We start from the raw sequence: 25468 nt of genomic DNA, 5'->3' as shown, positions 1-25468 counted from the left end.
CTCATGGGTAAGTAATAGGGTTCAGGTAATATAGACTAAGTCAATTTACATCACAGAAATAAGTCCTGTTTTATGAGGCAGGGAGGACTCTACACACAGATTTTTTTTAAGAACTGGGAACTGTAGTTCTACACTTGCCATGCAGCCACACTAACCTTTGTTCTGCACTGCTTAAATGTAGTACTGCTGTAAGTTTGTCTCAGTTGAGGGTTTTTAATGATGTGGACAGATGGCATGAAAAGCTTCTGCAGCTACATTGGCATGGCAGTGTTGCAGGCTCATACAACTTACCCTTCCCCTGATGCTTCACAGCAGCACATCTGCACCAGCCAAATCCTTGTAGTGTCTGAGCCACCAGTAACAGGCCCCTCTCTCCAGCTGTCTCCATGACAGATTCCTGCCCTCAGCTGATTTGGGTAAGGACTGTGAAAAATGGATTCTTTTACCATTGAGCCTGCATTAGCAAAAGGTGCATGTGTAGAAATACATATAGTCACCTATAGTTATAGTGCACAGCAAACTTCTGCATGTGTTAGTCCTCCTTGGTTTAGGTCTGAGGGACAGTGCTAACTGTGCTGATAGAAAGCACAGTCTTGCCAGGTTGCTACATTCATTCTAGGGGAAGTTTTGTAGTCAACACCAGCAATATTTGGATAGCAGTGAGGTGCTGGTAGTACAGATAGACAGTGTTCACAGTGCAGGATTTTTCATGATCTGTAGGCTGTTAATACCTTTCAGACTGTAGTAGTTGTTTTAAACCAACAAAGCTTTCTTGTGTAATTGTGTAGATCTGTGTTTCAAAGTTTCTGGCATGGCTGTGAGCACTAAGAGGAATGTGAAATAATGAAACCCATACAGATACAGCTATGCTGGCTAAACACCCCTATAAGAATACTCCTTTTGCCAGGATTGCCTGTGTGTTTAGGGGAGAGAGGTAGAAACAAACTGGCAGGAGACCTCAGTTCTTTCTTCTGTTGGAGTTTTTTTTTGGTACTTACACGTAGATGCTGAGTAAACCGGTCCAAGGTCTAAGAAAAACTTCTTGTGATGCTGAAAAGTAGGAAACACTAAGCAGATGTGTTAGTTGCAGTAAAAGCTTTGAGTCCTCAGGGAACAAACAATCGGGTTCACAGTCTTTGAAGGAGTCTGAGACAGAGCTGATTGATTTTTTTTTTTTTTTGTGCACAGAGCTGAAATGCATTTTCATGAGTGACTCTTGCCATGTTTGTCGATGATATTCACAACATTTCAAGGGACCTTAAAACTACATTAACTTTTGGCCTAAATGTTGAAGTGGTTTGATCTTGACTGATCCTGCTGAGCAGCTCCTACTTAGCACTTCCAGTTGTCTGCATTTTTTTTCCAGTGAGTAGCTCTCCTGTGCTTGGGCTGGGTGTTGTAGGGGGGCCTGGCATTTCTAGGAATCTGTTATCTCTGGCAGAAGTCTTGTTACTGTCAGTTATTGATAAGTGGGAAGGTAAACATGTGGCTGATTAGACAGTGCCCCTTCAATGGCTGAGCACCAGTCTGATTTCACTGCACACAGTGATCCTTCAGAGAAAAATTCTTCTACCACTAATTAATATTTAAAATTATTTTTACCATATGATTTTGATTATAACTTACCTACTTCTTGCTAGCTTCTGATGTAGAGGGGTTGTTTTTTCTTGTTTACAAATTTCAGTATATTAGAGATATCATTTCCTGGTCTTGCTAGAAATTCTGCTGAAATAAGTATGACAACTATTTAACCTTTAAAGAATATGAAGAGGGAGTTTTCACATGACCAAAGAGATTCCTTCTATTTGCTGACTGTGAAATATTTGAATTAAATAGCAATAACAAAAACACAGGGCTGAAGAAAGGAGGTTTACAAAGGCCAAGGCAGATCTGCAGTCAGTTATTCTGATGGAAGGCACCACCACTCTCCTTTGGAATTGTGTTGTCAGAACTGGCTTTGTGAGCTCTCCCTACCCAACTTGCAAGAAAATAACTGCTTTAGAAAAACCACTTGAAACAGTTGTCTTTGCTAAGATGCCTTCTTTAGGCTGGAATAGATTTAAGGGGCACTCTATGAAGTTATGAGCACTGTTGATTATGTAGTGTTTCCTGGGCAAATGATGTCCAGAAGTCAGTACACAAGTTTGGCTCGTCTGATTTTATAATACAGACTCTTGCTGTAATTCTTTTTAGGCTTGAAACAATCCAAAGCTGTCTCCTAGGCAGGACCAGACTGACAAAACTTGACTATCTGGTTTAAAAGTAAATGTGGTCCAGTTTAAACTGCATTTTGCTTAACTGCTCACTTCACCATTTGTATCCCTGTACACATTAGTCTTTCAGCTGTTTCCAAAGCCATCTCCTTTTGAATGTTTAATATCTAAGAACCAATTAGTTCCATTTTGTTTTCTTTGGATAGTTTGCAATTAAACATTCTTTCAAGTTGGCTTTATTTAGCTAATTCTGTCACAAAAATAAGCTCTGAGGGAATGAAGAGAAGTTCAAGCTAGCCAATGTTTATTTTTATTATTAATAATTTATATTATGGTAGTCCCCAGGGGAACTAGGGCCCCACTAAACCCAGTTTCCTCTGCATGTAATGACTGTGTCTCACAAGCCTCTTTTTTGCTGCTGTGGCTCAGTGCAAGGAACCCCCTCTGTGCCACAAGGAACCCACTGATGAAGAGCACAGAAAGACAAATCAAGAATCATTTTTTTTTAAAGAAGCTTAAGATAGGAACCAGAGGGAGACTTTGATGCATCTTTTCTCTAGAAAGCCACACTAATGCATTTTTCCAGTTGGAGTGCCAAATGATGACCTCAAAGGTCTTGTTCATCATGTCATGGCAATGCTCCCAGTGACTTTGCTGGGAGCAAGATTGGGCAGAGAAATAATGGTCCTAAAAACCTTTCTGAACTAGCAGCAGGAGACACTTTGTATTTTAAAAACACACTGAAGGGCAAAGTTAGTTTAAAAATGTTCATGTTCAGTCAGATTTCTATTAGAAGTTATGCTTTTCACAGCATCTGATCCTCAGTAATTAGTCTACTTTACGTTTTGCAGAAGTCTTGAAAGAAGCAGAGTCCTTTCACGCCTCCCAAATGCAAAGGTGACACAGAGCCAAACCCTGGGCTTCTGTACATAGACTGGTTTGAACAGAGTTGCACAGTTCACGTCCCCTGAGGCTCTGCCTGCTCTCTGTGGGACTCTTGTGTGAGTTAAAGGGTAGAACTGACACTGGGATGAACAGGCCTTTGGGGTGGAAGTGCCTTCAAGCCAGTGCAGAAGTGCAAACTTTCCTCATCGGTGGAATCTCTGCCCTCCTCCCCTTCCTTTATGTGGAAGCATGGAGTCTTTGCAGTACTCTTTCCACAATTCCAAAGTCAAAACCTAGACAGAAGTTTTCCTGACCAGATTCCTGTCCTCATTAGTTCAGTTGAAAGGGGGTCAGACATCTGGTTCCAAGTACAGCTCTGTGGTGAGTATGTAGGGCTTTTTCTTTCCAGAGAAAAAATCCCTAAATCTGGCCATTTAAGACACAAATTTTATAGGAGCTAAAGTTGGGCTGTGCAAAGTTCACCTCATTAAAAACAAGCCCAAACTAAATAAAAGCAGAGAATAACAGCATAAAAAATGTGGGCCCTGAATGTCAGAGCATGTGTGTTAGGAACTGGTAAGAAGTGAAGGGGAAAGTACAGATATATCCACATATATTCAAAGTCCTTGTTTTTTTCCACAAGTAAGTTTACATGCTTGTGGAGTGTCCAGAGAAAGGGAACATCAGTGCAGAACACAGTGTTAGGATTGCTATGACAGCTACCCTAATTTGTTGGAAAATATAATGACTTCAAGCCTGTGTTAGAAGATACTGAATAAATTCAGCCTAGATAAAATGTTCCAACACACCAAGTCATTTTTTGACTCTGCAGTTGTTAGCTGGCCAATGAGAGACATTCTAAATTGTCTTGAGTTTGATATCTCCTTCTAAAAAATACACCTTTTTTCATTATCTTAAGATAAGTACCAAGATTCACTAGCCAGGTCTGGAAATACTGACTTTGAAGGGAACTAACTCTATGTCTACTCAGCACTTAAGAAATTATTTGGCTTTAAAGCATAATCCTTTTGTCTCATCTATTTCCCTCTTTTATGACATTTGGTATACTCTTCCTCTTTTTCCAGTGTTCTTTGGGATACTGATCCTAACTTAGCAACTTCATTATTTCTGTGGCACAAGATTTTCTTGGTAACATTTATGGGAATAAACCAAGGTTGCCTTAGGGAGTGGACTTAATGGTTTAATTCTTAATAAAGGGACAATTTTCCTGGTCAGACAGGTAAACTACAGAGTTTGTCCCACTTCAGAAGCACTGGGATATTGTGATTCACAGGGTTCAGTTTTTGAAGATAGCAAATTACATCCCACATACTGCTGAAGATCAGATTTCACTATTACTGGAAGTTTGTTGTCTGATTTGGTTAATATATTCTTCTCAGTATAGTAATCAAAACATTTATCTCTCCATGGCTGTGCTTTCTGTTGAAGCTTAGCCTTGGGACTCTCCACAGCCCTAAGGCTGAGATAAAGGACCTTCCTTATTTCATAATTAACCTGGCAGTGGGCTCCTGCATTAGAAGGATGGATGGATGGAGACAGATCACACCTGATAAGTCTGTTTGTAACACTCATTCAGGCACAGATTGGGGAAAACAAGGAGAATGAGGTGTGTATTACAGAAGAGTGATCCTTGGGGCTCATAATTAAGAAGAAGGAACCTCCCAAGGCCAACACTGGTGGGACTCAGTGCATAGACAAGTTTTCTTTTGTCAGAAATGGAAGGTCCTGTTCATCACTTGCAGACTGCTCTCCCTCAGCACCATCTGCTTCTTCCCATCAGGAATTTGGATTTCAGGATTCATCACAGTGCAGCCAACTGCAGACTCAGATTCTGCCAACGCTGGGAAAGCTGCAAGTCAGGCCAGCCTGTGGAGCCTGCCACATTCCTGAGTCCCTGATTCAGGCTTGCAAGTTTGTCACCAAGTTGGAAATTGAAACCAGAGGAGTTAGCAGCAGGGCCTGTGCTCCTAAATCAGCTGGTAATGGGTGGATTGTCCTATGCCTTCCCCAGGAGGAAAGCCAAACTCCCTATAGGAGCCTCCCAGCACCTGGAAGAGCTGTGACACAGGCATGGAAATGCAGTGTGGCCCTGGGGATATGCCTCGGGCTGGCAAAGGGGGGAAAACAGGATTTGCTTAGGTACAATCACTGCTTCTTTTCTTATCACTGCACTGCCAAATGCCACGGTGGGATTTACAGCCAACTGTGGTTCCAAGTGACAGACTTCCATGAGGGAAAGGGCCAAGTCCCTGGGGATGCTCCGTGCCCGAGGTCCCCTCTGTGCTTTGGGTGCTGCTGCTGGTGGGAGGCACAAAGTGAGCCCCGACATTAGGCCTTGAAAAATAGTTTTCAGGTCATTAACTGAGTCAGGCCAGCTTCTACTGCTGGATTCTACTGGGAATCTGGAATAGATGGCTGATGAATTTCCTCTGGATGTGCACACTGTGACTGAGAATAGAACTTGGAGCTGTGTGCTAAGGTGGAAAGGGATTAGAAATACAGTAACATTTTGAATCACAGGCTTGAATAGCAGCTCATCCTGTGCTTGGAAGTTGAGTCCTGTGTTCAGAGCACCACCCTAGAAATGGGTCCATCAGAGACACAACCTCCAGCACAGGAGAACTGTCTGAGAGCAGCTGATGATATTTAAATGTATTGCTGCCTTGGAAACCTGGGCTCCAGGACTTCATTTCCAGAAGGGCCTAATGACTAAAGCAATAACTTGGATCAAAGCCGTTTATCTGATTTTCTTTTAATGGCTTGAGTTTGGCCAGGAGGAAAGTATGGCAGATATGCAGTATTTAAATATATATTCAAGAGTCGAATCTGCCTGGATAAAATCTACAGAAGTGCCAAGGTGAGTTACACACTGAAGACTCATCTTTCTAAAGAATGTGTGCTCTGAATGTAGTTCTTATTAAAAATCAATTAACCAGCTTCTAAGAGCCTAAAGTGCCTTCGAGAATGGGATTATATTCCTGAATCATTTGAGATTTTCAAAATATGACCTGACAGATGTAAGTTTGGTGCAAAATAAAGGGCCCATCTAATAATCTGAGTTAAACAGGTTTGGGTCAAGACGTTCTGTGGAAGAAGAGCAATAAAATTTACCTCTTAGTACCTCAGAGATGGATGATAAAAGTACTGAGGGAGAAATTTCCAAAAGCTCATCACAGGCAGCTCTTTGTCTCCCTTACCTCCATTTTCACAAATCTGTTTTACCAGAGAAAAGCTAAATATCAAACATCCATTTTCCATATCTGTATCTGCAGTGGCTCTTCCCCTGCCTGTGTGGTGCAGCTTATATGTGTTAGTGTGAGACAGCAGTTGTACAGAAATGATCCCTGCAGTCAGAATTCCTGTGTTCAAGTGAAGCACATAAAACCTTTCAGGCTGTGCTCTGAATCTTTGTGCTGTGACTTCTTTCCACAGACAGGATTTGTTTGAAGAAAGGATCCCTATTTGCATGTAATGTTGTGTTAAAATGGCCATTTTGAGATGTATTTTGAGAGCAAGGGCACTGTCTCCCTAATTCAAATGATTTTTCTTCTCTAGAAAAATAACCAGTTCTGCCGATAAGTGTATAAATAGAATGTTTGTCCAGCAGTTGTGCAAAAATGCTTAACATTTAAGGGGTTTTAATGATAAATTTGGAATGTTTATCCAGCACAGTAGACATTGCTACTGAGGTCAGCGGGTTTTTGGAGGAATGCTCGAGAGCAAAGATTAAATACAGTGTGTATGTTCCCAGTGGATTCAACACTGCTGTGCCCAGAGGTCACTTCACTCCTCGTTCAGTCAGCTCACTACACCTACCTTTGGAGTGATTGGGGCTGAGTCAGGATGTTATCACATCTCAGCAGTTTCATTCATTTAATGGTCTGGATTCTTTAGATGTCCAACTGCTGCAGAGGAAGTGCCAAGGTCTAGGCACTTCCAGCTTGTTCAACAGCACGTTGAAAGCACAAAAAGCTTCAGTGGTTCAAGCCCAGAGCAGCCCTGAGACTTTGCTCCAGATGTTTGGCAGTACTGAAGACACTGTGGCAATCTGATTTTTCTTTATCAGTGGCAGGAAAGACAAATGCCATTGTCTGCTGCCTGTGTTTGGGTACCACCCATCAGCAGCATTCAGAAGTTAATTCCATCATTCCTAAGCGTTCAAATAAACAACAAGAAGAAAAATAATTTTGATTACATCAGTGTAATGGGAGACAAATGTAGCCCGGTTTGCAAAATCAGTCTTAAATTTGACTTATGGTAGAAATTTTCTGGTGTAATTATTGTTAGTGTTGTCTTTCCACCCATTAAATCTTTGCAACATATATTTCTATCAGCTAAAACCCTGATGCCAATGCAATTGTAGCAGCAAAACAGTTATTCTGGTAGAATTTATCAGAACTTCAGGGAAGTGGGATGAAAAACTCCAGCACCTTTGACTGAAGTTTTTTTTTGAAACAACAGATGATTAGTTGGAAACACATCTCATTTCTAAGGCCCAGAGAATGTCTCTAAAGGCCCTAAATTTTCATCTGCTTAATCACTGCTGATTTTTGTCACATACAGAGAAAACTGAGTTTCAGTGGAGATGGTATAGACCCAGTACACATTGTTGGTGAGTTTGTTTGGCTGTCATGAAGTGAATTTTATAAAACCACGCTATGAAAGATGTAGGTTCCATGTGGCAACTCTGCAATAAACCCACGTCCTCTGCTGTGCAGAAACCCACTAAGGGGAGTTATTAACAATTGATAGCTTCTCTGTGGTTGTGTTTATTTTTTATAGTGACTAACAGTTTACTTGAGCAGTGAGCAGCAGGTACTGCCCCACTGGGGAGATCTGGCTGTCCAGGCTGTCAGCTCCGTGTGTGCCCACAATGAGCTGAGGGAAACAGAAATCTGGGACGGTTTCTGCAAACACACAACCAGGAGAAAGTGTGTGTCTCCAGCTCAACTGCTCATTCACAGTTGGAGCACTACAGACATGAAGGAAACACAAATTCTTTACTGTAGCAGCAGTTCACCAAGTTCAAGTGAACCTCTCGGACATACTGACACAAAAACATGGCTACCAATTTAAAGCACAAAACACAAGAAGAAATATTTTGCAAGAAGCCAGTGAGTCATATTTTCCTCATAAAATTGTTGAAACCATTGTGCCCAGAAACAATTAAAGATGTGACTAGGGCTGGAAAAGTTTAGCCATAAACACAAACAGACCCCAGTTTTTTGTTTGTAAAGGATGAAGGTCATTTGGCTTGAGGAATATCCTAAAACTAACAGAGACAGAGCAGAACACGCATTTTGTGTGTCCTCATTGCTCCACAGGAGCCCCAGTGTTTGGCCCTACATGCCTGAATACTTGGTGACACCAAAAGTTAAATGCCAATAGTCTGTTATGGCAAATCATCGTAACAGGGGCAAACAAACCTACTCCTTTAATTTGAAAAAAACCCCTTTTTTTATTTATATTAAAAATGCCCCTCTGAGACCTGAAGGCTCAGTCATACAAAACTGATACTAAAACATTTGAGTGGATGAGTCCCTGGCAGTTGAGATGTGTGGTCAAGACTCACCAGCTTTATAGGAATTTTTCAAGACTCCATGGTTTTTCCAGTAGTTTGGTGTTTCATTGCCCCTGGCAATAGACTCCTTCATTTTGGCCTGATATTTTTGTGCTCTGCATATGCCAGCCCCTGCCCAGCTACTGTCCTTGCATTCTGTGCTTTTGGGAGGAGTAAAAGGGAGGAAGTTCCTCTGCTCCCTAGGGCATAACCCCTGTATTTATGAGATTTGGAGACATTGGCCTGCACAGCAGAACTTACAGGTTAGGAGGCAGATTTGAACTGAGCTTTGTTGGGGGTCCTTATCTGATTTATTTCTACCCTAAAGGCGGGTAGAATTTGAGATGTGTCCAGATGCTTTTTCTCAGGGGCACTTGTAACACAGCTCAGCACTTCATTCAGTCACTCCAGCTAGAAAAACCCTCTGTTTAAACAACTGCATTTATAAGTCTTTCTTATAAATACAATGTTGTCTTGACATCCAACTTATGGTCTTCTGCTCAGAAGTGTGAAGGGAGCTGTCAGATTTCTAGGTCACTACAAAAAATATATGTATTAGGTGTGTACCAAGAGGTATTTGACTTTGTGGACATTATTTCAGAGCAAGAAAGATAACCTCTCTAATGGTGCTTTCCTAACGTGATTGAAATTCCCTTCGCTCTTGGGGAACTGGGAAAATGTGCTTGTGAGTTGCTTTGGGGAGTAGCTGTGTTAGAGCAGAAGGTGACACAGTCAGTGGCCTCGGGGACTGAGCTCTGTGCAGTCTCAAAAACAAATGACCCTGAGGAGCTGAAATGCTTTTGGCCATGTCCGAGTGAGGCCCAAGTCATCTCTCACTCCTACTGATTTGCCACAGTACATCTTTTTAAGTCCAGAATTACATTTGATTTATAAACACACATGTGGCAGCAGAATCAAGTCTGGGCAATTTGAACAATTTATTTCTTTCCCCAGCTGAGTTTGGGGGTCTGTACGTTTCCAACATAATCCTTCACATCTAAACTTCAGTGCACAGGATTTTCTTCAGAAGTCTTCTCATCATTTTCCACTTTCTGTTCCCTGCCAAGGGCCTGCCTGGTTTTGTTTGTTCCATGTCTGGGTGCTCCAAAGGCTGTCAATCCATGCAGGCATTAGGGGTCCTATAAAATTAGACAAGCTGCTCCTGCATTTTCTTACTCCCTTTTAGCCATGAACTAAGTTTCCCAGGTTAAGAGCTAACAAATAGATCCTGGGAATCTGGCTTAGCCTTGCTGAGGGATGTGGTCAATAACCATGAGGCTATTCCTTTTATTTCTTCCTTTAGCAGCTTGTTATGCAATTACATTTTTCAGTAAGTTGCATGCTTTTTCAGGCTAATGATCCTTTTGATGGGGTGACAGTTCACAGACTTACAAACATCTGAAAACTAGAGGAAAGAATGGAAAATATTTTGAAACTTCAGCTGTGATATGATGCAAGTACAAAGTCTGATTAAGGGTGTTAAGGAGGATCTTTTCAAAGGAGGAGTATGTAAGTGCTGTACAGTTTGATTAAAAGGTGATTAAGACCCACCTATGTTTTCCATGTAACAGATTTCCATGGATACTACTGAGGCTGTGGAGTCCCATGGACTCTGATCCTCTGAGATGTGAAATACCTTGCCATGCTCAGCACCTCTGACAAACCAGTGAGCTTGCAAAGCAGGCAGCTGTTTGGCTCAAATTTATCATTTTCACATCTTGTTCTAAAATGTTTTGCCTGTTTTTCCCAGATGTTTTCAGGAGCTTGGCACAGCCCTCAGAACAGACAAAGAGTCTTAGACCTCAGCCCAGGGAATTGACTGAGTGGCTTCTCCTGGACCAGTCAGTCTCACTGCAGGATCTTTGCTTCTGGAAATCCAGGACAACTGTTCCTGCTCTGGGAGATGATGATACCTAACCTTAGTCACTGGCAGTAATTCCTGTACTTGTAGACTAGCCCAGAATTACCAAAACACCCTCCAACCCCGTTCCTCTTGGGAAGTACATCGAACCACTCAGTTCTCATGGGCACTCTGGAAGAGCAGTGAAGAGGTTGCTTTCCAGGTTAGTGGCAGAGCCAGGGAAAAAGCCTTATGTTGACATTTCTGGCCTCCTGTGTGAGTAATGGTAGCCATGCTAGAGGGAGCATCCACTGGTGGATTCAGAGCTCGCTGTTCTTCAGAGCACACTGTGATGTGGGACAAACATCTGCATGGCCATGGAGAGCACTTTCTTGGAGTTTGTACTTCTCCCTACAAATACATACTCCAGCTTTTTGTTTGACTCAGTTTTACTCAGTTGTGGTGTTTACATTACACCAGCTTGAGGGGGGAAGGAAGGGAATTTTTCTGTATATGAACTGTCCGGGTGATTTTCTACAGCTGCTTTGAAGGATATGTCTGTTACTTATATTGTGACTTGGATTCTATAGACACATGGCAGAGAACACAGTTCTCCAGAAAGCCAAAGAGTTTGACTGATGGAAAACAAGAGAGCAATCCAAGAGAAACCCTGCCAGAGGAGGAGCATGAACCTGAAATTTACTGTTGAAACCAGACTTCTGCCTTGGGCTTAAGCACCACACTCAGCCAGTCCTACCATTGACTGCAGTGTGGCTCTGCACACATGCAAGGAACTGCTTTTTGGACCTCTCTAAGTCTGGAGCTTAAGTATTGTTCTGGCTTCCATACTGATTTGGAAATACACTGGTTGGCCTGGACTCCTGAAGCAGTGGGACAATTACAGGGTTTTTAAAAAAATCACAAATGTAGAGAGCCTGTGAATTGAGGCTATTCTGGCTTTTGCATAGTGAGTTTGTAAAATCAATCAGAAATTGAATTTTAGACTGTTCAATCCCTCATTAATTGTACAGTGGATGGCAACAGAGGAAACAGGATTTGCAGACAAGTCCTTTTTTTCAGGTTATTCTCCTNATATGTGTTAGTGTGAGACAGCAGTTGTACAGAAATGATCCCTGCAGTCAGAATTCCTGTGTTCAAGTGAAGCACATAAAACCTTTCAGGCTGTGCTCTGAATCTTTGTGCTGTGACTTCTTTCCACAGACAGGATTTGTTTGAAGAAAGGATCCCTATTTGCATGTAATGTTGTGTTAAAATGGCCATTTTGAGATGTATTTTGAGAGCAAGGGCACTGTCTCCCTAATTCAAATGATTTTTCTTCTCTAGAAAAATAACCAGTTCTGCCGATAAGTGTATAAATAGAATGTTTGTCCAGCAGTTGTGCAAAAATGCTTAACATTTAAGGGGTTTTAATGATAAATTTGGAATGTTTATCCAGCACAGTAGACATTGCTACTGAGGTCAGCGGGTTTTTGGAGGAATGCTCGAGAGCAAAGATTAAATACAGTGTGTATGTTCCCAGTGGATTCAACACTGCTGTGCCCAGAGGTCACTTCACTCCTCGTTCAGTCAGCTCACTACACCTACCTTTGGAGTGATTGGGGCTGAGTCAGGATGTTATCACATCTCAGCAGTTTCATTCATTTAATGGTCTGGATTCTTTAGATGTCCAACTGCTGCAGAGGAAGTGCCAAGGTCTAGGCACTTCCAGCTTGTTCAACAGCACGTTGAAAGCACAAAAAGCTTCAGTGGTTCAAGCCCAGAGCAGCCCTGAGACTTTGCTCCAGATGTTTGGCAGTACTGAAGACACTGTGGCAATCTGATTTTTCTTTATCAGTGGCAGGAAAGACAAATGCCATTGTCTGCTGCCTGTGTTTGGGTACCACCCATCAGCAGCATTCAGAAGTTAATTCCATCATTCCTAAGCGTTCAAATAAACAACAAGAAGAAAAATAATTTTGATTACATCAGTGTAATGGGAGACAAATGTAGCCCGGTTTGCAAAATCAGTCTTAAATTTGACTTATGGTAGAAATTTTCTGGTGTAATTATTGTTAGTGTTGTCTTTCCACCCATTAAATCTTTGCAACATATATTTCTATCAGCTAAAACCCTGATGCCAATGCAATTGTAGCAGCAAAACAGTTATTCTGGTAGAATTTATCAGAACTTCAGGGAAGTGGGATGAAAAACTCCAGCACCTTTGACTGAAGTTTTTTTTTGAAACAACAGATGATTAGTTGGAAACACATCTCATTTCTAAGGCCCAGAGAATGTCTCTAAAGGCCCTAAATTTTCATCTGCTTAATCACTGCTGATTTTTGTCACATACAGAGAAAACTGAGTTTCAGTGGAGATGGTATAGACCCAGTACACATTGTTGGTGAGTTTGTTTGGCTGTCATGAAGTGAATTTTATAAAACCACGCTATGAAAGATGTAGGTTCCATGTGGCAACTCTGCAATAAACCCACGTCCTCTGCTGTGCAGAAACCCACTAAGGGGAGTTATTAACAATTGATAGCTTCTCTGTGGTTGTGTTTATTTTTTATAGTGACTAACAGTTTACTTGAGCAGTGAGCAGCAGGTACTGCCCCACTGGGGAGATCTGGCTGTCCAGGCTGTCAGCTCCGTGTGTGCCCACAATGAGCTGAGGGAAACAGAAATCTGGGACGGTTTCTGCAAACACACAACCAGGAGAAAGTGTGTGTCTCCAGCTCAACTGCTCATTCACAGTTGGAGCACTACAGACATGAAGGAAACACAAATTCTTTACTGTAGCAGCAGTTCACCAAGTTCAAGTGAACCTCTCGGACATACTGACACAAAAACATGGCTACCAATTTAAAGCACAAAACACAAGAAGAAATATTTTGCAAGAAGCCAGTGAGTCATATTTTCCTCATAAAATTGTTGAAACCATTGTGCCCAGAAACAATTAAAGATGTGACTAGGGCTGGAAAAGTTTAGCCATAAACACAAACAGACCCCAGTTTTTTGTTTGTAAAGGATGAAGGTCATTTGGCTTGAGGAATATCCTAAAACTAACAGAGACAGAGCAGAACACGCATTTTGTGTGTCCTCATTGCTCCACAGGAGCCCCAGTGTTTGGCCCTACATGCCTGAATACTTGGTGACACCAAAAGTTAAATGCCAATAGTCTGTTATGGCAAATCATCGTAACAGGGGCAAACAAACCTACTCCTTTAATTTGAAAAAAACCCCTTTTTTTATTTATATTAAAAATGCCCCTCTGAGACCTGAAGGCTCAGTCATACAAAACTGATACTAAAACATTTGAGTGGATGAGTCCCTGGCAGTTGAGATGTGTGGTCAAGACTCACCAGCTTTATAGGAATTTTTCAAGACTCCATGGTTTTTCCAGTAGTTTGGTGTTTCATTGCCCCTGGCAATAGACTCCTTCATTTTGGCCTGATATTTTTGTGCTCTGCATATGCCAGCCCCTGCCCAGCTACTGTCCTTGCATTCTGTGCTTTTGGGAGGAGTAAAAGGGAGGAAGTTCCTCTGCTCCCTAGGGCATAACCCCTGTATTTATGAGATTTGGAGACATTGGCCTGCACAGCAGAACTTACAGGTTAGGAGGCAGATTTGAACTGAGCTTTGTTGGGGGTCCTTATCTGATTTATTTCTACCCTAAAGGCGGGTAGAATTTGAGATGTGTCCAGATGCTTTTTCTCAGGGGCACTTGTAACACAGCTCAGCACTTCATTCAGTCACTCCAGCTAGAAAAACCCTCTGTTTAAACAACTGCATTTATAAGTCTTTCTTATAAATACAATGTTGTCTTGACATCCAACTTATGGTCTTCTGCTCAGAAGTGTGAAGGGAGCTGTCAGATTTCTAGGTCACTACAAAAAATATATGTATTAGGTGTGTACCAAGAGGTATTTGACTTTGTGGACATTATTTCAGAGCAAGAAAGATAACCTCTCTAATGGTGCTTTCCTAACGTGATTGAAATTCCCTTCGCTCTTGGGGAACTGGGAAAATGTGCTTGTGAGTTGCTTTGGGGAGTAGCTGTGTTAGAGCAGAAGGTGACACAGTCAGTGGCCTCGGGGACTGAGCTCTGTGCAGTCTCAAAAACAAATGACCCTGAGGAGCTGAAATGCTTTTGGCCATGTCCGAGTGAGGCCCAAGTCATCTCTCACTCCTACTGATTTGCCACAGTACATCTTTTTAAGTCCAGAATTACATTTGATTTATAAACACACATGTGGCAGCAGAATCAAGTCTGGGCAATTTGAACAATTTATTTCTTTCCCCAGCTGAGTTTGGGGGTCTGTACGTTTCCAACATAATCCTTCACATCTAAACTTCAGTGCACAGGATTTTCTTCAGAAGTCTTCTCATCATTTTCCACTTTCTGTTCCCTGCCAAGGGCCTGCCTGGTTTTGTTTGTTCCATGTCTGGGTGCTCCAAAGGCTGTCAATCCATGCAGGCATTAGGGGTCCTATAAAATTAGACAAGCTGCTCCTGCATTTTCTTACTCCCTTTTAGCCATGAACTAAGTTTCCCAGGTTAAGAGCTAACAAATAGATCCTGGGAATCTGGCTTAGCCTTGCTGAGGGATGTGGTCAATAACCATGAGGCTATTCCTTTTATTTCTTCCTTTAGCAGCTTGTTATGCAATTACATTTTTCAGTAAGTTGCATGCTTTTTCAGGCTAATGATCCTTTTGATGGGGTGACAGTTCACAGACTTACAAACATCTGAAAACTAGAGGAAAGAATGGAAAATATTTTGAAACTTCAGCTGTGATATGATGCAAGTACAAAGTCTGATTAAGGGTGTTAAGGAGGATCTTTTCAAAGGAGGAGTATGTAAGTGCTGTACAGTTTGATTAAAAGGTGATTAAGACCCACCTATGTTTTCCATGTAACAGATTTCCATGGATACTACTGAGGCTGTGGAGTCCCATGGACTCTGATCCTCTGAGATGTGAAATACCTTGCCATGCTCAGCACCTCTGACAAACCAGTGAGCTTGCAAAGCAGGCAGCTGTTTGGCTCAAATTTATCATTTTCACATCTTGTTCTAAAATGTTTTGCCTGTTTTTCCCAGATGTTTTCAGGAGCTTGGCACAGCCCTCAGAACAGACAAAGAGTCTTAGACCTCAGCCCAGGGAATTGACTGAGTGGCTTCTCCTGGACCAGTCAGTCTCACTGCAGGATCTTTGCTTCTGGAAATCCAGGACAACTGTTCCTGCTCTGGGAGATGATGATACCTAACCTTAGTCACTGGCAGTAATTCCTGTACTTGTAGACTAGCCCAGAATTACCAAAACACCCTCCAACCCCGTTCCTCTTGGGAAGTACATCGAACCACTCAGTTCTCATGGGCACTCTGGAAGAGCAGTGAAGAGGTTGCTTTCCAGGTTAGTGGCAGAGCCAGGGAAAAAGCCTTATGTTGACATTTCTGGCCTCCTGTGTGAGTAATGGTAGCCATGCTAGAGGGAGCATCCACTGGTGGATTCAGAGCTCGCTGTTCTTCAGAGCACACTGTGATGTGGGACAAACATCTGCATGGCCATGGAGAGCACTTTCTTGGAGTTTGTACTTCTCCCTACAAATACATACTCCAGCTTTTTGTTTGACTCAGTTTTACTCAGTTGTGGTGTTTACATTACACCAGCTTGAGGGGGGAAGGAAGGGAATTTTTCTGTATATGAACTGTCCGGGTGATTTTCTACAGCTGCTTTGAAGGATATGTCTGTTACTTATATTGTGACTTGGATTCTATAGACACATGGCAGAGAACACAGTTCTCCAGAAAGCCAAAGAGTTTGACTGATGGAAAACAAGAGAGCAATCCAAGAGAAACCCTGCCAGAGGAGGAGCATGAACCTGAAATTTACTGTTGAAACCAGACTTCTGCCTTGGGCTTAAGCACCACACTCAGCCAGTCCTACCATTGACTGCAGTGTGGCTCTGCACACATGCAAGGAACTGCTTTTTGGACCTCTCTAAGTCTGGAGCTTAAGTATTGTTCTGGCTTCCATACTGATTTGGAAATACACTGGTTGGCCTGGACTCCTGAAGCAGTGGGACAATTACAGGGTTTTTAAAAAAATCACAAATGTAGAGAGCCTGTGAATTGAGGCTATTCTGGCTTTTGCATAGTGAGTTTGTAAAATGCATGAGAGATTTCATTTTAGACTGTTCAATCCCTCATTAATTGTACAGTGGATGGCAACAGAGGAAACAGGATTTGCAGACAAGTCCTTTTTTTCAGGTTATTCTCCTGTCTGTTGTTTTGACTTTCCGCTTCCATGCAGCTCAACTCTTGCAGCAGCACAAGCCTGAACTGCCAAGAAGGTTTTGACTCATCTGTTTTTGTATTTTATTTCAGAAGCCAACAGACTCCCTGACTGGGAACCATGTCGGTCAAACTCACCTTTGTGTCCCCTGGTGATGGGGGTGGGATCAGCAGGAGCTGCTCCTTCACTGGGTTCAGCACTGTGCAAAGCAGAAAACTGGCGTAAGTAACATCCACAGCAAAGCACCTGATCCTTTGGGCAGCAGGCTGGGAATGGAGTTCTTAACCTAAGGCAGCTATGAGGAGATGTCATTCCTTAATTTTCATCTTAAAACTACTGAGTGTTGTCATGGTTCACTGATGAAGAGCTGTACTTCACCCCAGACTGTCTTACTGCTCTGCACACTGCACTGCAGGGATGGTTGGATTACAGAGGTGATGGATCAGACTCTTAATAGTGTCCATTTCTTCTGAAAAAATGAAGGGCTGCAACCCTTCCTGCTAGCAGCCAAATAATGACTGATGTATTCTGACTAAAACCTTCTCAGTAGTTATGGTAATCAGAAGTCTCCCAGACCTTTAAAAAGATGGGGATGCTAATGGTGAATCCTGGCAATATCTGTCACTGGAGCTGGCTCAGATCCTGCTGAGTTACTGAAGCAGAGCAGCATTTCATGAGAGGAAGGGCTGTGTTCTGGCAGTGCCACAAGGGAGAGGAAGGGAGGAATCAAACAGGCCAGGAGGCCACTGCAAACCCACTGCTCTCAGTAACAGTCCATAATCCAGCCAAGGCTGAGCCCAGCCTTCAGATGGGCTCTATAATTGCTAAACCATCCTGCACTGATCTTCTCATTTTGCTTTTCACAAGCTGTTGGGCAGCATTGCTCTGTGTAGGTAACTGCAGCTTTTCCACTAGAAGTGCTTTTTCTGAATTCAGCAATCCTGTAAAGCCTGTTGAGTGCTTTTAGCAGATATGATACATAAATGTAAAATTAATATGACTGCCAGTGCATGCTAAAATAATACCAAAGGGAATCATTTAGCAGTATCATACAGAAGTGTTGGGAAATATGCCCCTAGGAATATTGTGCTCAGAAAAATCCTGTTATGTATCAGGAAAATACCTGACTCATGTAATGAAATATCTTACCAAAGAACCAAATGACTGAATCAGACTTTTAGTTAAACACAGCTTAGTAAAGTAGGAGCAAAAAATGAAATCTCAGCATGATTGTGATGCCATCAAGAATTCTTTAATTTGAATTAACTGATTTGTTGTGGAAACTGAAAATTAATATTACCCCAAGCAAAGATCAGACATCTAAAATCACACCAATCACTAAGATCTGGAGAAAAACTCTGTCAAATGATATAAACAGACTTGAGCTTAGGTGCAGAGTGGGAGTTCTAGCAGGGAAAGGCTCTACCAGGAGCAGTGTTGAACAGCTGTGTCTGCAGCAGGGGTATGAGTGCTCCAGACAGAGGAGTTCATCTGTCCCTTCAGGTTATCCTGTTACTTCTTGCTGCAAAGGTTTTCTAACCAAATGCCTCTCTTTATGCATTTTTAAGATGTTGCTTTTCATTGTGTAAGTGTTTAGACAGACAGTTTTGTTCAGGAATCACTGCAATAAGGAAGATTTGTGTAGTAGACACTCAGTCACAGCCCAGTGAACATGAGAGCTTTCCCCAGCATTTTTTAATCACCCTTTCCTAACTTATCTCTCCCTCAGGCACTGTTGCAAAACACAGCAGGAGCTTGCAGGGGCCCTGTGCAAGGTCTGTCCAAAGGATGACACACAAATCAGGTCCACATGGACATTCTTAAGCAGATGCTAAATATACTTTTGCTTTCCTTTAGCAACTTCCTTTTGAGCCTCTCAGTCAGACACACGACTTCGTGTTTCTCCACAATGGGTTCCACAGGAAGTAAATATTATTACTGTTATCCATAAAGTGGGAAATCTGATACTGAAATTATGAAGTTCACAAGGGAAAGCAGCAACACAGCATCCAGCTTTTAGCTACTGGGCCCTGCAGGCCCACATCAGCCACTGAGCTTTTGTATGAAATGTGTGAAAATGAGATTCTTACATCAGTGCTCCTATGGGCTACAGCAGTCAGTGGGAGATGCTGAGGAAAAGGGGGAGTTTGAAATCCCAACCTCTCTGGATGCAGTACTTAGATGCTGTACTTCCAACTGAAGGGAAATGATTTCCTGAATTTAGGATCTGCACTCCCAAAATCTGAAGGTAAATTTCAAAGTCCTTTACTTTCCAAAATGAAACAAAACCCAGTAGTAATTTGGTCTGTTTAATTTCAAAATACAGAAATTATCTGTTCTATATAGTATCTTGCTAATGAAAGTACTCTAACTCATGGAATGAGACACTATTTCTTATTAGCATGAAAAGATTTTAAGTGATGAGCCTTCTAGGAGACTCTTTCAACTGCTGTTCTTGGCTAGACTGTCCCTTCCAGTGTTATTCCTGCTGGAACCCTCTCACTTTGCATGGAATACTCAAAGATTCATTATCTTAATAAAGAAAAGTAATATTAATGTAAGTTTCTAATTTAAGAGTTGTGTTCCTTGTTATAGGTAACCTGAGCTCCAGATGGTTTGGTTAATTAACACTTTACATTAAGCCATCATAAAAAATTAAGATAGTCATTGTAGTGAAGAAATCAAATATCCAGTAAAGTTTGGCAACACCTAATTTATCAGATTTTTTGCAGAACATATGTTAAAAAATGGAGTCAAGTGGAAATTTAGGATGAGGATAATTAAAGTAGTTACTCAAGTGTTTCTATAATAGGAGCAGGGACAGCTCTCAGGTGTGTTGGGTTTGGGCTTTAATCACCAAGCTCAATAATCTCCTTAGGCCTCCAGTCACATGCCTGGAACTTAAACCAGCCAGTGGTTAAGTTTTAAGCCTTTTAAAGTTGGTAATTTCTCCAGGTGAGCTGAATTTAGGATAGAGATTAGAGAGAAGGAAGAAAGCTTCTCTGAGAGCCACCAGTTGGTTTGGTTTGCTTTGGAAGATTGGGGAAGTTTGACTTACAGGCATTATTAACAAAACTGTATAAAAATAGCCAAGACTTAGAGGAGCGTATAGATAGAGGTAAACCAGGCAGGAATCATCTGCAGAGAGCTCCTTTTCTGGTTTAAATGATGTAAATATATATATAAGTAATGGTTCAGAGTGTTCTCACTCTGTAGCTTGGCACAAAAAATCCTGTGTGGGACTTCTCTTAGAAACAATATTTCATTTTGGTTTTGTAGTTCCTTTTAAAAGTAATTAAGTGAGGTGTTAGATGCTGAAAATACACCATGATGATTCTATCTTGTATGCAATCTAGGCTGGGTAGTTTGCTTTTTAAAACCGTGGTGGGGCTCTGAGCCATGGTTTAAATGGATGGAGTGCAGGCAGAGGAATGGCTGTTGCTAAGGGTTTTTATGTGAGCTTGATCAGTCAGACCTTGAGCAGTTGCCAGCAGTGTGAACTTTCTGATGTCACCTGTGAAAGTATTCCTGGTGTGTCCAAGAGCTTTGTTCTTTGAGTAAATGTCTATGGAGCTGGACATACAACTTGCAGCCTGGAAGCTTTGTGGGTTAGGCATCTCCCTTCTCCCAGGTGATGGGGTTTGCATCTTCCCTGTATTTCTTTTCTCTTTCTACAGCAAGTCTCTCAGCAGAAGCTCAGTGAGATCAAGGATGTCTCTGAAACCCCCCAAGGCTTATAATTCCCTGCAGAAGGGGGCACTGATCTGGGATCCAAAGCCACTGCAGGTGAAGAAAATTTTTGAAGCTTTGAAGAAAGGACTTAAGTAAGGACTTTTTAAATATTGCAATTTGCCTCACCTCGTCATGCTGCTTAAGTCTGTCTGTCACTGTGCTCTGTCTCCATCTGGCATCTCTAAACATGTGTGGTGGCTTCCCCAGACACTGACTGGGGACCTTGTAAAACAAGTTTCATTCACTCTCAGTCTGCTTGCAAGCGAAGTGCTCTGATGTTTTTGTTTTCCCCAGGGACAGGTAGAACTCAGTGGGGAGATTGTCCATCTCCTGGGGAGCAGCTGAGCTCCTGTGAGGAAGGGAGGCTTTCAGAGCATGCAGGGTGGCAGGGCAGGGATGGGACAGCCAGGCCTGGGCAGTGCTTGGCAGAAAGTTTCTGGAGAGGGAAGTGTGTGGAGTTTGCTTTGACTCAAAAAGCTGAATTAAAATCGAGTGCAAGTGAGGGTGTGCCCTGCAAGGACACAGTGGGGAGGCTGGTTCCTCAACCATTTCTGTTGTCCCTATACTAATAAGGGAGCACTTGCACAATTAGCTATTCTAGGAGGGGTGGAGGTGTCAGGGTGGTATTTTGTTTCTTTTTTTCACCCTCTTTAATGGAATTATAGTCTGAAGTTCGAAAGTCATCTCTGGGTGTCTTGTAAGGGAAGTCTAAGCAGGTACACCTGAAAATTTCAGCTGTGTCAAGGTGATGAAGCAGAGCTGTAGTACAGCTCCATCTCCTTATGGAAATGTAAATAACATTACTTTGCTGTAAATGTGGCATTATTTCAGAGCCTTTATCAGGGTGGACTGCACAGCCACTGCTGCATCAGGGCAGACTGGAGTGTAAAGGCAAGAAACCAGTCGTGCTCATTGGCTCTGGCTGGCTGGCGTGGGGTGTTTGCAGCAGACAATGGGGACCAAAGGGTGGGCTGGGAGCCTGAATTCAGGGTCCTGTGGCTTTGGGGAAGGTGGCAGTTCCCTCAGAGAACACTGATATTATTCAGTGCTGAATGGGCAAACAGGCCATGGGTGAGCAGAGACAGCCCACAAGGGCTGTGCCTCCCTGGGTGACCGACACTGCTCTGCCTTCAACCGAGTCCCCAGGTCTTGTAACGCAAAAATGCACATCTTAAAGCATTACAGTTGATGTTGAAGGGTCCATCTGTTATCACAGAGCTTCAATTACACCCTGCAGCTCCTATCAGAAGATAAAATACCTTTTCTTGGATGTGTAAACCCTGTAGCTCTTTCTGCTGGCATCCTACTAACAGTTCCTTCACGTGTGTTGCTGCTGTCCCCAAAATTTTGCTACTGTGTTAATTTTGGTCAGAGTTTGTTTTCTTAAGCAAAGAACATAAAATGCACTGTAATAATACATTGTAAAGTCAGATGTGTCACATTTTTAGTCCAGTAAAAGACTATGAAGTCTTAGCCCTAAAAATATCCACCGACGTCTTATTAGAGGATTTAGATTTAAAAGAAACTATGAAACCAAATGTTTTTGCAGAGTTTAGAATTTATCAGAGCTTAGGGAGGAGAAACCATAAAGTGGATCAGAATTTGTTCCCAGTTTTGCAGTGAATACCATAGGATCAGCCTCCTGCCAAAACTGAGTAACAACTAATTGACTGAAGTAACCTACAGAAAACAACTGTATCAAATAGCAATGCAAGGTCCAAATTTTAAGTAGATGCAGACAAAGTCCACTTGGTGCTGGAGTGACTTGGATTTTTAGTGCAGAACATGTTTTTACATGCCTGTTTCTTTATAGCTATAGAAAATAACTCTTTATTCTGTTAACCATCTGGGTGCCATTCCATCAGGCTGGTAATTCCAACATACTTAAATCTAAAAGTGATGAAGCTTTTCTGAAAGGTAAGTGAACACTCTTCTGTCACCAGCCTTGGCTACTTCTGCACTGAGCTGTCAATGGGCAAGTGTTAAGGGCAGGCAGCTGAATGCTGGAGACATGGGGTGTCTTGGGGGAACTGGTTTTGAAACAGTAAGAAAATGAAATGCATCAAAGCAAATGTGAGTAAGTGCAGCTGTCTAAAATGGGGTTATTTTGACTGCTCAGAGCCTGTGTCTAATAATGTAGCCTTTACTGGGTGACTCTTGCTCCCTCTTAAACGTAAGAGGAAAAAGTTACCTAAGTCTGCTCTGTATTAAAAGCAAAGTTGGAAGACGATGGTCTCAGCAGAAAAAGTTTAAGGCCCTGTGGAAACTCCTAAGGCACAACCCATGTGTGCAAGCAACTCTGTAGAAGCCAACTGGCACCAAGTGCTTCACACCTTGCAAAATAGGTCTTGTTCTGGAAAAAGTAATGGTTGCATCAAGGAATTGTCTCAATGTGGTATTGAGCTCTGTTTGCTAAAACGCTGATGGCATCTGCCTTTCCTTACCTGGGCAGCACTTCTGTGAGCTTGGGTTTGTAGGGCAAGTGTTCCATATTGCAATTCTCTGTAAGATGGGGTTGGTTCTTTCTCCTCAGTAACTGCAGGAGAGACTTTCTCAACAAATGAACTGACAGGAAAGGTTCAGGTAGGAATAGTCAGAGAAATCTGAAAAGATCTGTGAGTTGGTTTATGTGTTAGAACTTGCTATTCTCCTAATCCCTCCTTTCTTCTTGCCTTTAGTAGTACTACCAGCTCTACTGTCTGTTTTGTTTTGCCTCAAGTTCTAGGATAAAGCCCATCTTTCATTTGAATGATTTATTTTAAATGAAGGGAAACAAGAACCTGTGAAGGTTTGAGTGCAGTGTGTATGTGTATATGCTGTGTACACTCATGCAGCAATGCTGGCCTTGCATTGCACTGCACCATTCCACAGCTTGTCAGAGGAAAAAGGAGTCAGGAGGATTCCTAATGTAAAGCATCTTTAAATTTTGGGTGACAGTAACCATCTTCTGGTACTTGTGGGGTACAGATGTTCCTCTAGGGTCAGCTTGGCATTCAGAACAAGTATTTGTCTATGGAAACCAGCCTTTGTCATCTCTTGGCCCATGTCCCTGTAGCCATTCACATCTCAAGAGAGTAAAACAAGGGAAGTCTTCTGGAGAAGGAAGTTGCTTCATAACATTCTGCTGAAAACACCTACCCAAAGAATTTCTAATGAATTTCTAATGAATAATTTCTAATGAATTTCTCTACAGAGGAATCTAACAGTGGGTTTTCTTTCTCTCCAGTGAATACCTGGAAGCACATCAGGCTGAATTAGATTATCTCTCTGGTCGACACAAAGACACAAAAAGGAACTCCAGATTGGTAAGATTTTTTTAATGTCAAATATTTAAATAAAGTCACAAAAGTAGATGCTCTCTCCCACCTGGGACTCCCAGGAGTTTTCCAGTTAAAATGCTGAGGTGGGATCCAGTGAGGCATCACAATCAGCAATTTCCCAAGGAAGGTAGCCCTAGATGTGAGAATTTAACTGGAGATTTCTCACTTTCAACATCCAGCAGTGTTTTTCAGATCCTGTTTCTTTACTGGGATGATATCTCCTTGTGTCTGCTCAGTGGTCAATGTTTTAAATCTCAATTTAGTGCAATTTAAGATAGTGAGTCTTGCAGTACATATGAAAGTATCATTAATAGGTACAAATACACGTGCTCTCCTCTTCAGCCTCTGCCATTTCTCTTTCAGGCTTTCTACTATGACCTGGACAAGGTGAGCCTATGGGGGATGAAATGCTGCAAATAGAGAAAAATGGATGATGTGTCTGCTGTGTAACTTACAGATATGTTTAGGAAATAATTTCTCAAGTCCCCTTCTCTCTCTGTCTCCCCTCTTCAAAAGCAAATCCGCTCTGTGGAGAGATACATCAGAAAGCTGGAATTTCACATAAGCAAGGTAAGGGGGTTCATACCTTGTACCTGTCAGGTTCACACTGCTTTGTAAGTGACTTAGCTAAATGGAAACCACTTTAATTATAATTCTTCTGAAGGGGAATGATGCTGGGGACTCTCTGAAAGCTGTAGCCACTCTTTGTACCGAAGGAGGGGATTTTTATTTATTTATTTTCCTGAATGGTTCTATTCAGGCTGAATGTTGGGCGCGACCCAACCTGAGTTTTCCTGTGAAACCAGTTTGGACACTCTGCCAGTTTATTCAGAAAATGTTGCTCTGGGAACACTGACATGTTCTTCCCTCCCCTTCTCACGAGGGGCCAAAGGGGCAGTTCTGTGGAGTTTGTGTCTGCTGTCTGCCAGCTGCTTCCAAAGGACTGGAACCTCTCCTCTGGCATAGCTAATGGTGGAGGGGGCTTAGTCTGTATTGAAGGAATTGGTTTCCTGCTCTGCAAGTAAATTTTTCATGAGAAAAGTGTTACTCCACTCCTTGTCTTCTACTTTGGTAATAGCAGAGCTAATTGTATTCCTGAAAAAAGCTTGGGATATTGAAAAGCAAACTGTAGCACTCTGTAAAGTGCAGGAGTTGCAGCACCCTGCAATGCCCTGACAGAGGGGTTTGGTTGTTTGTTTTTTTTTTTGCCAGGAAAGGTACTGATGTTCCTTTCCAAAACTTCTTAAAATTATGCCAAGGTAATTTTGGTTCCTTCTTTCCCCATCTTCCAAATCCTAAAGGTAGAAGAACTCTATGAAGCTTATTGTATCCAGTGCAGGCTGCGAGATGGGGCCACTAACATGAAACATGCCTTTTCCCTGTCCCCTTCCACCAAAGCCTCCAGAGAGAGTCTAGTGGAGCTTTACAAGAACTTCCAAGAGTGCACAGAGGTAGGAAATACCACATACTTGTAATGAAGACCTGACTTCTTAGCAAAAAATGTACTAGGACTTGCTAGTGGCTTTTTTTTTTGTTAACGGTGTGGGTTAAAAACCGTGTATAAAAAAATCTTTAATACTGAGGTCCATTATGACTTCCACTG

At 42.1% G+C, this 25468-nt stretch overlaps 1 protein-coding gene across 5 annotated transcripts in view; it reads left to right on the top strand.

The window, feature by feature from the left end:
- Nucleotides 1-25468, top strand: part of FAM65C (family with sequence similarity 65 member C) — a 59452-nt gene that overhangs the window by 16746 nt on the left and 17238 nt on the right. For 4 of the 5 annotated variants that reach the window (XM_017815239.1, XM_017815240.1, XM_017815241.1 and 1 more), the window contains 6 exons: nt 16906-17034; nt 20491-20637; nt 23772-23850; nt 24229-24252; nt 24382-24435; nt 25167-25316. In XM_017815239.1, coding sequence (XP_017670728.1) covers nt 16934-17034; nt 20491-20637; nt 23772-23850; nt 24229-24252; nt 24382-24435; nt 25167-25316 — 555 coding nt within the window. In that variant the 5' untranslated portion in view covers nt 16906-16933. The remainder of the gene's footprint in view (nt 1-16905; nt 17035-20490; nt 20638-23771; nt 23851-24228; nt 24253-24381; nt 24436-25166; nt 25317-25468) is intronic. The other variant, XM_017815243.1, reaches the window with a different exon arrangement.

The sequence above is a fragment of the Lepidothrix coronata genome, unplaced genomic scaffold, assembly GCF_001604755.1.
Source record: "Lepidothrix coronata isolate B3197 unplaced genomic scaffold, Lepidothrix_coronata-1.0 Scaffold49, whole genome shotgun sequence".
In the NCBI taxonomy this organism is placed as follows: domain Eukaryota; kingdom Metazoa; phylum Chordata; class Aves; order Passeriformes; family Pipridae; genus Lepidothrix; species Lepidothrix coronata.
The sequence above is the reverse complement of the archived record's forward strand: the minus strand, read 5'-3'. Positions and strand labels throughout refer to the sequence as shown.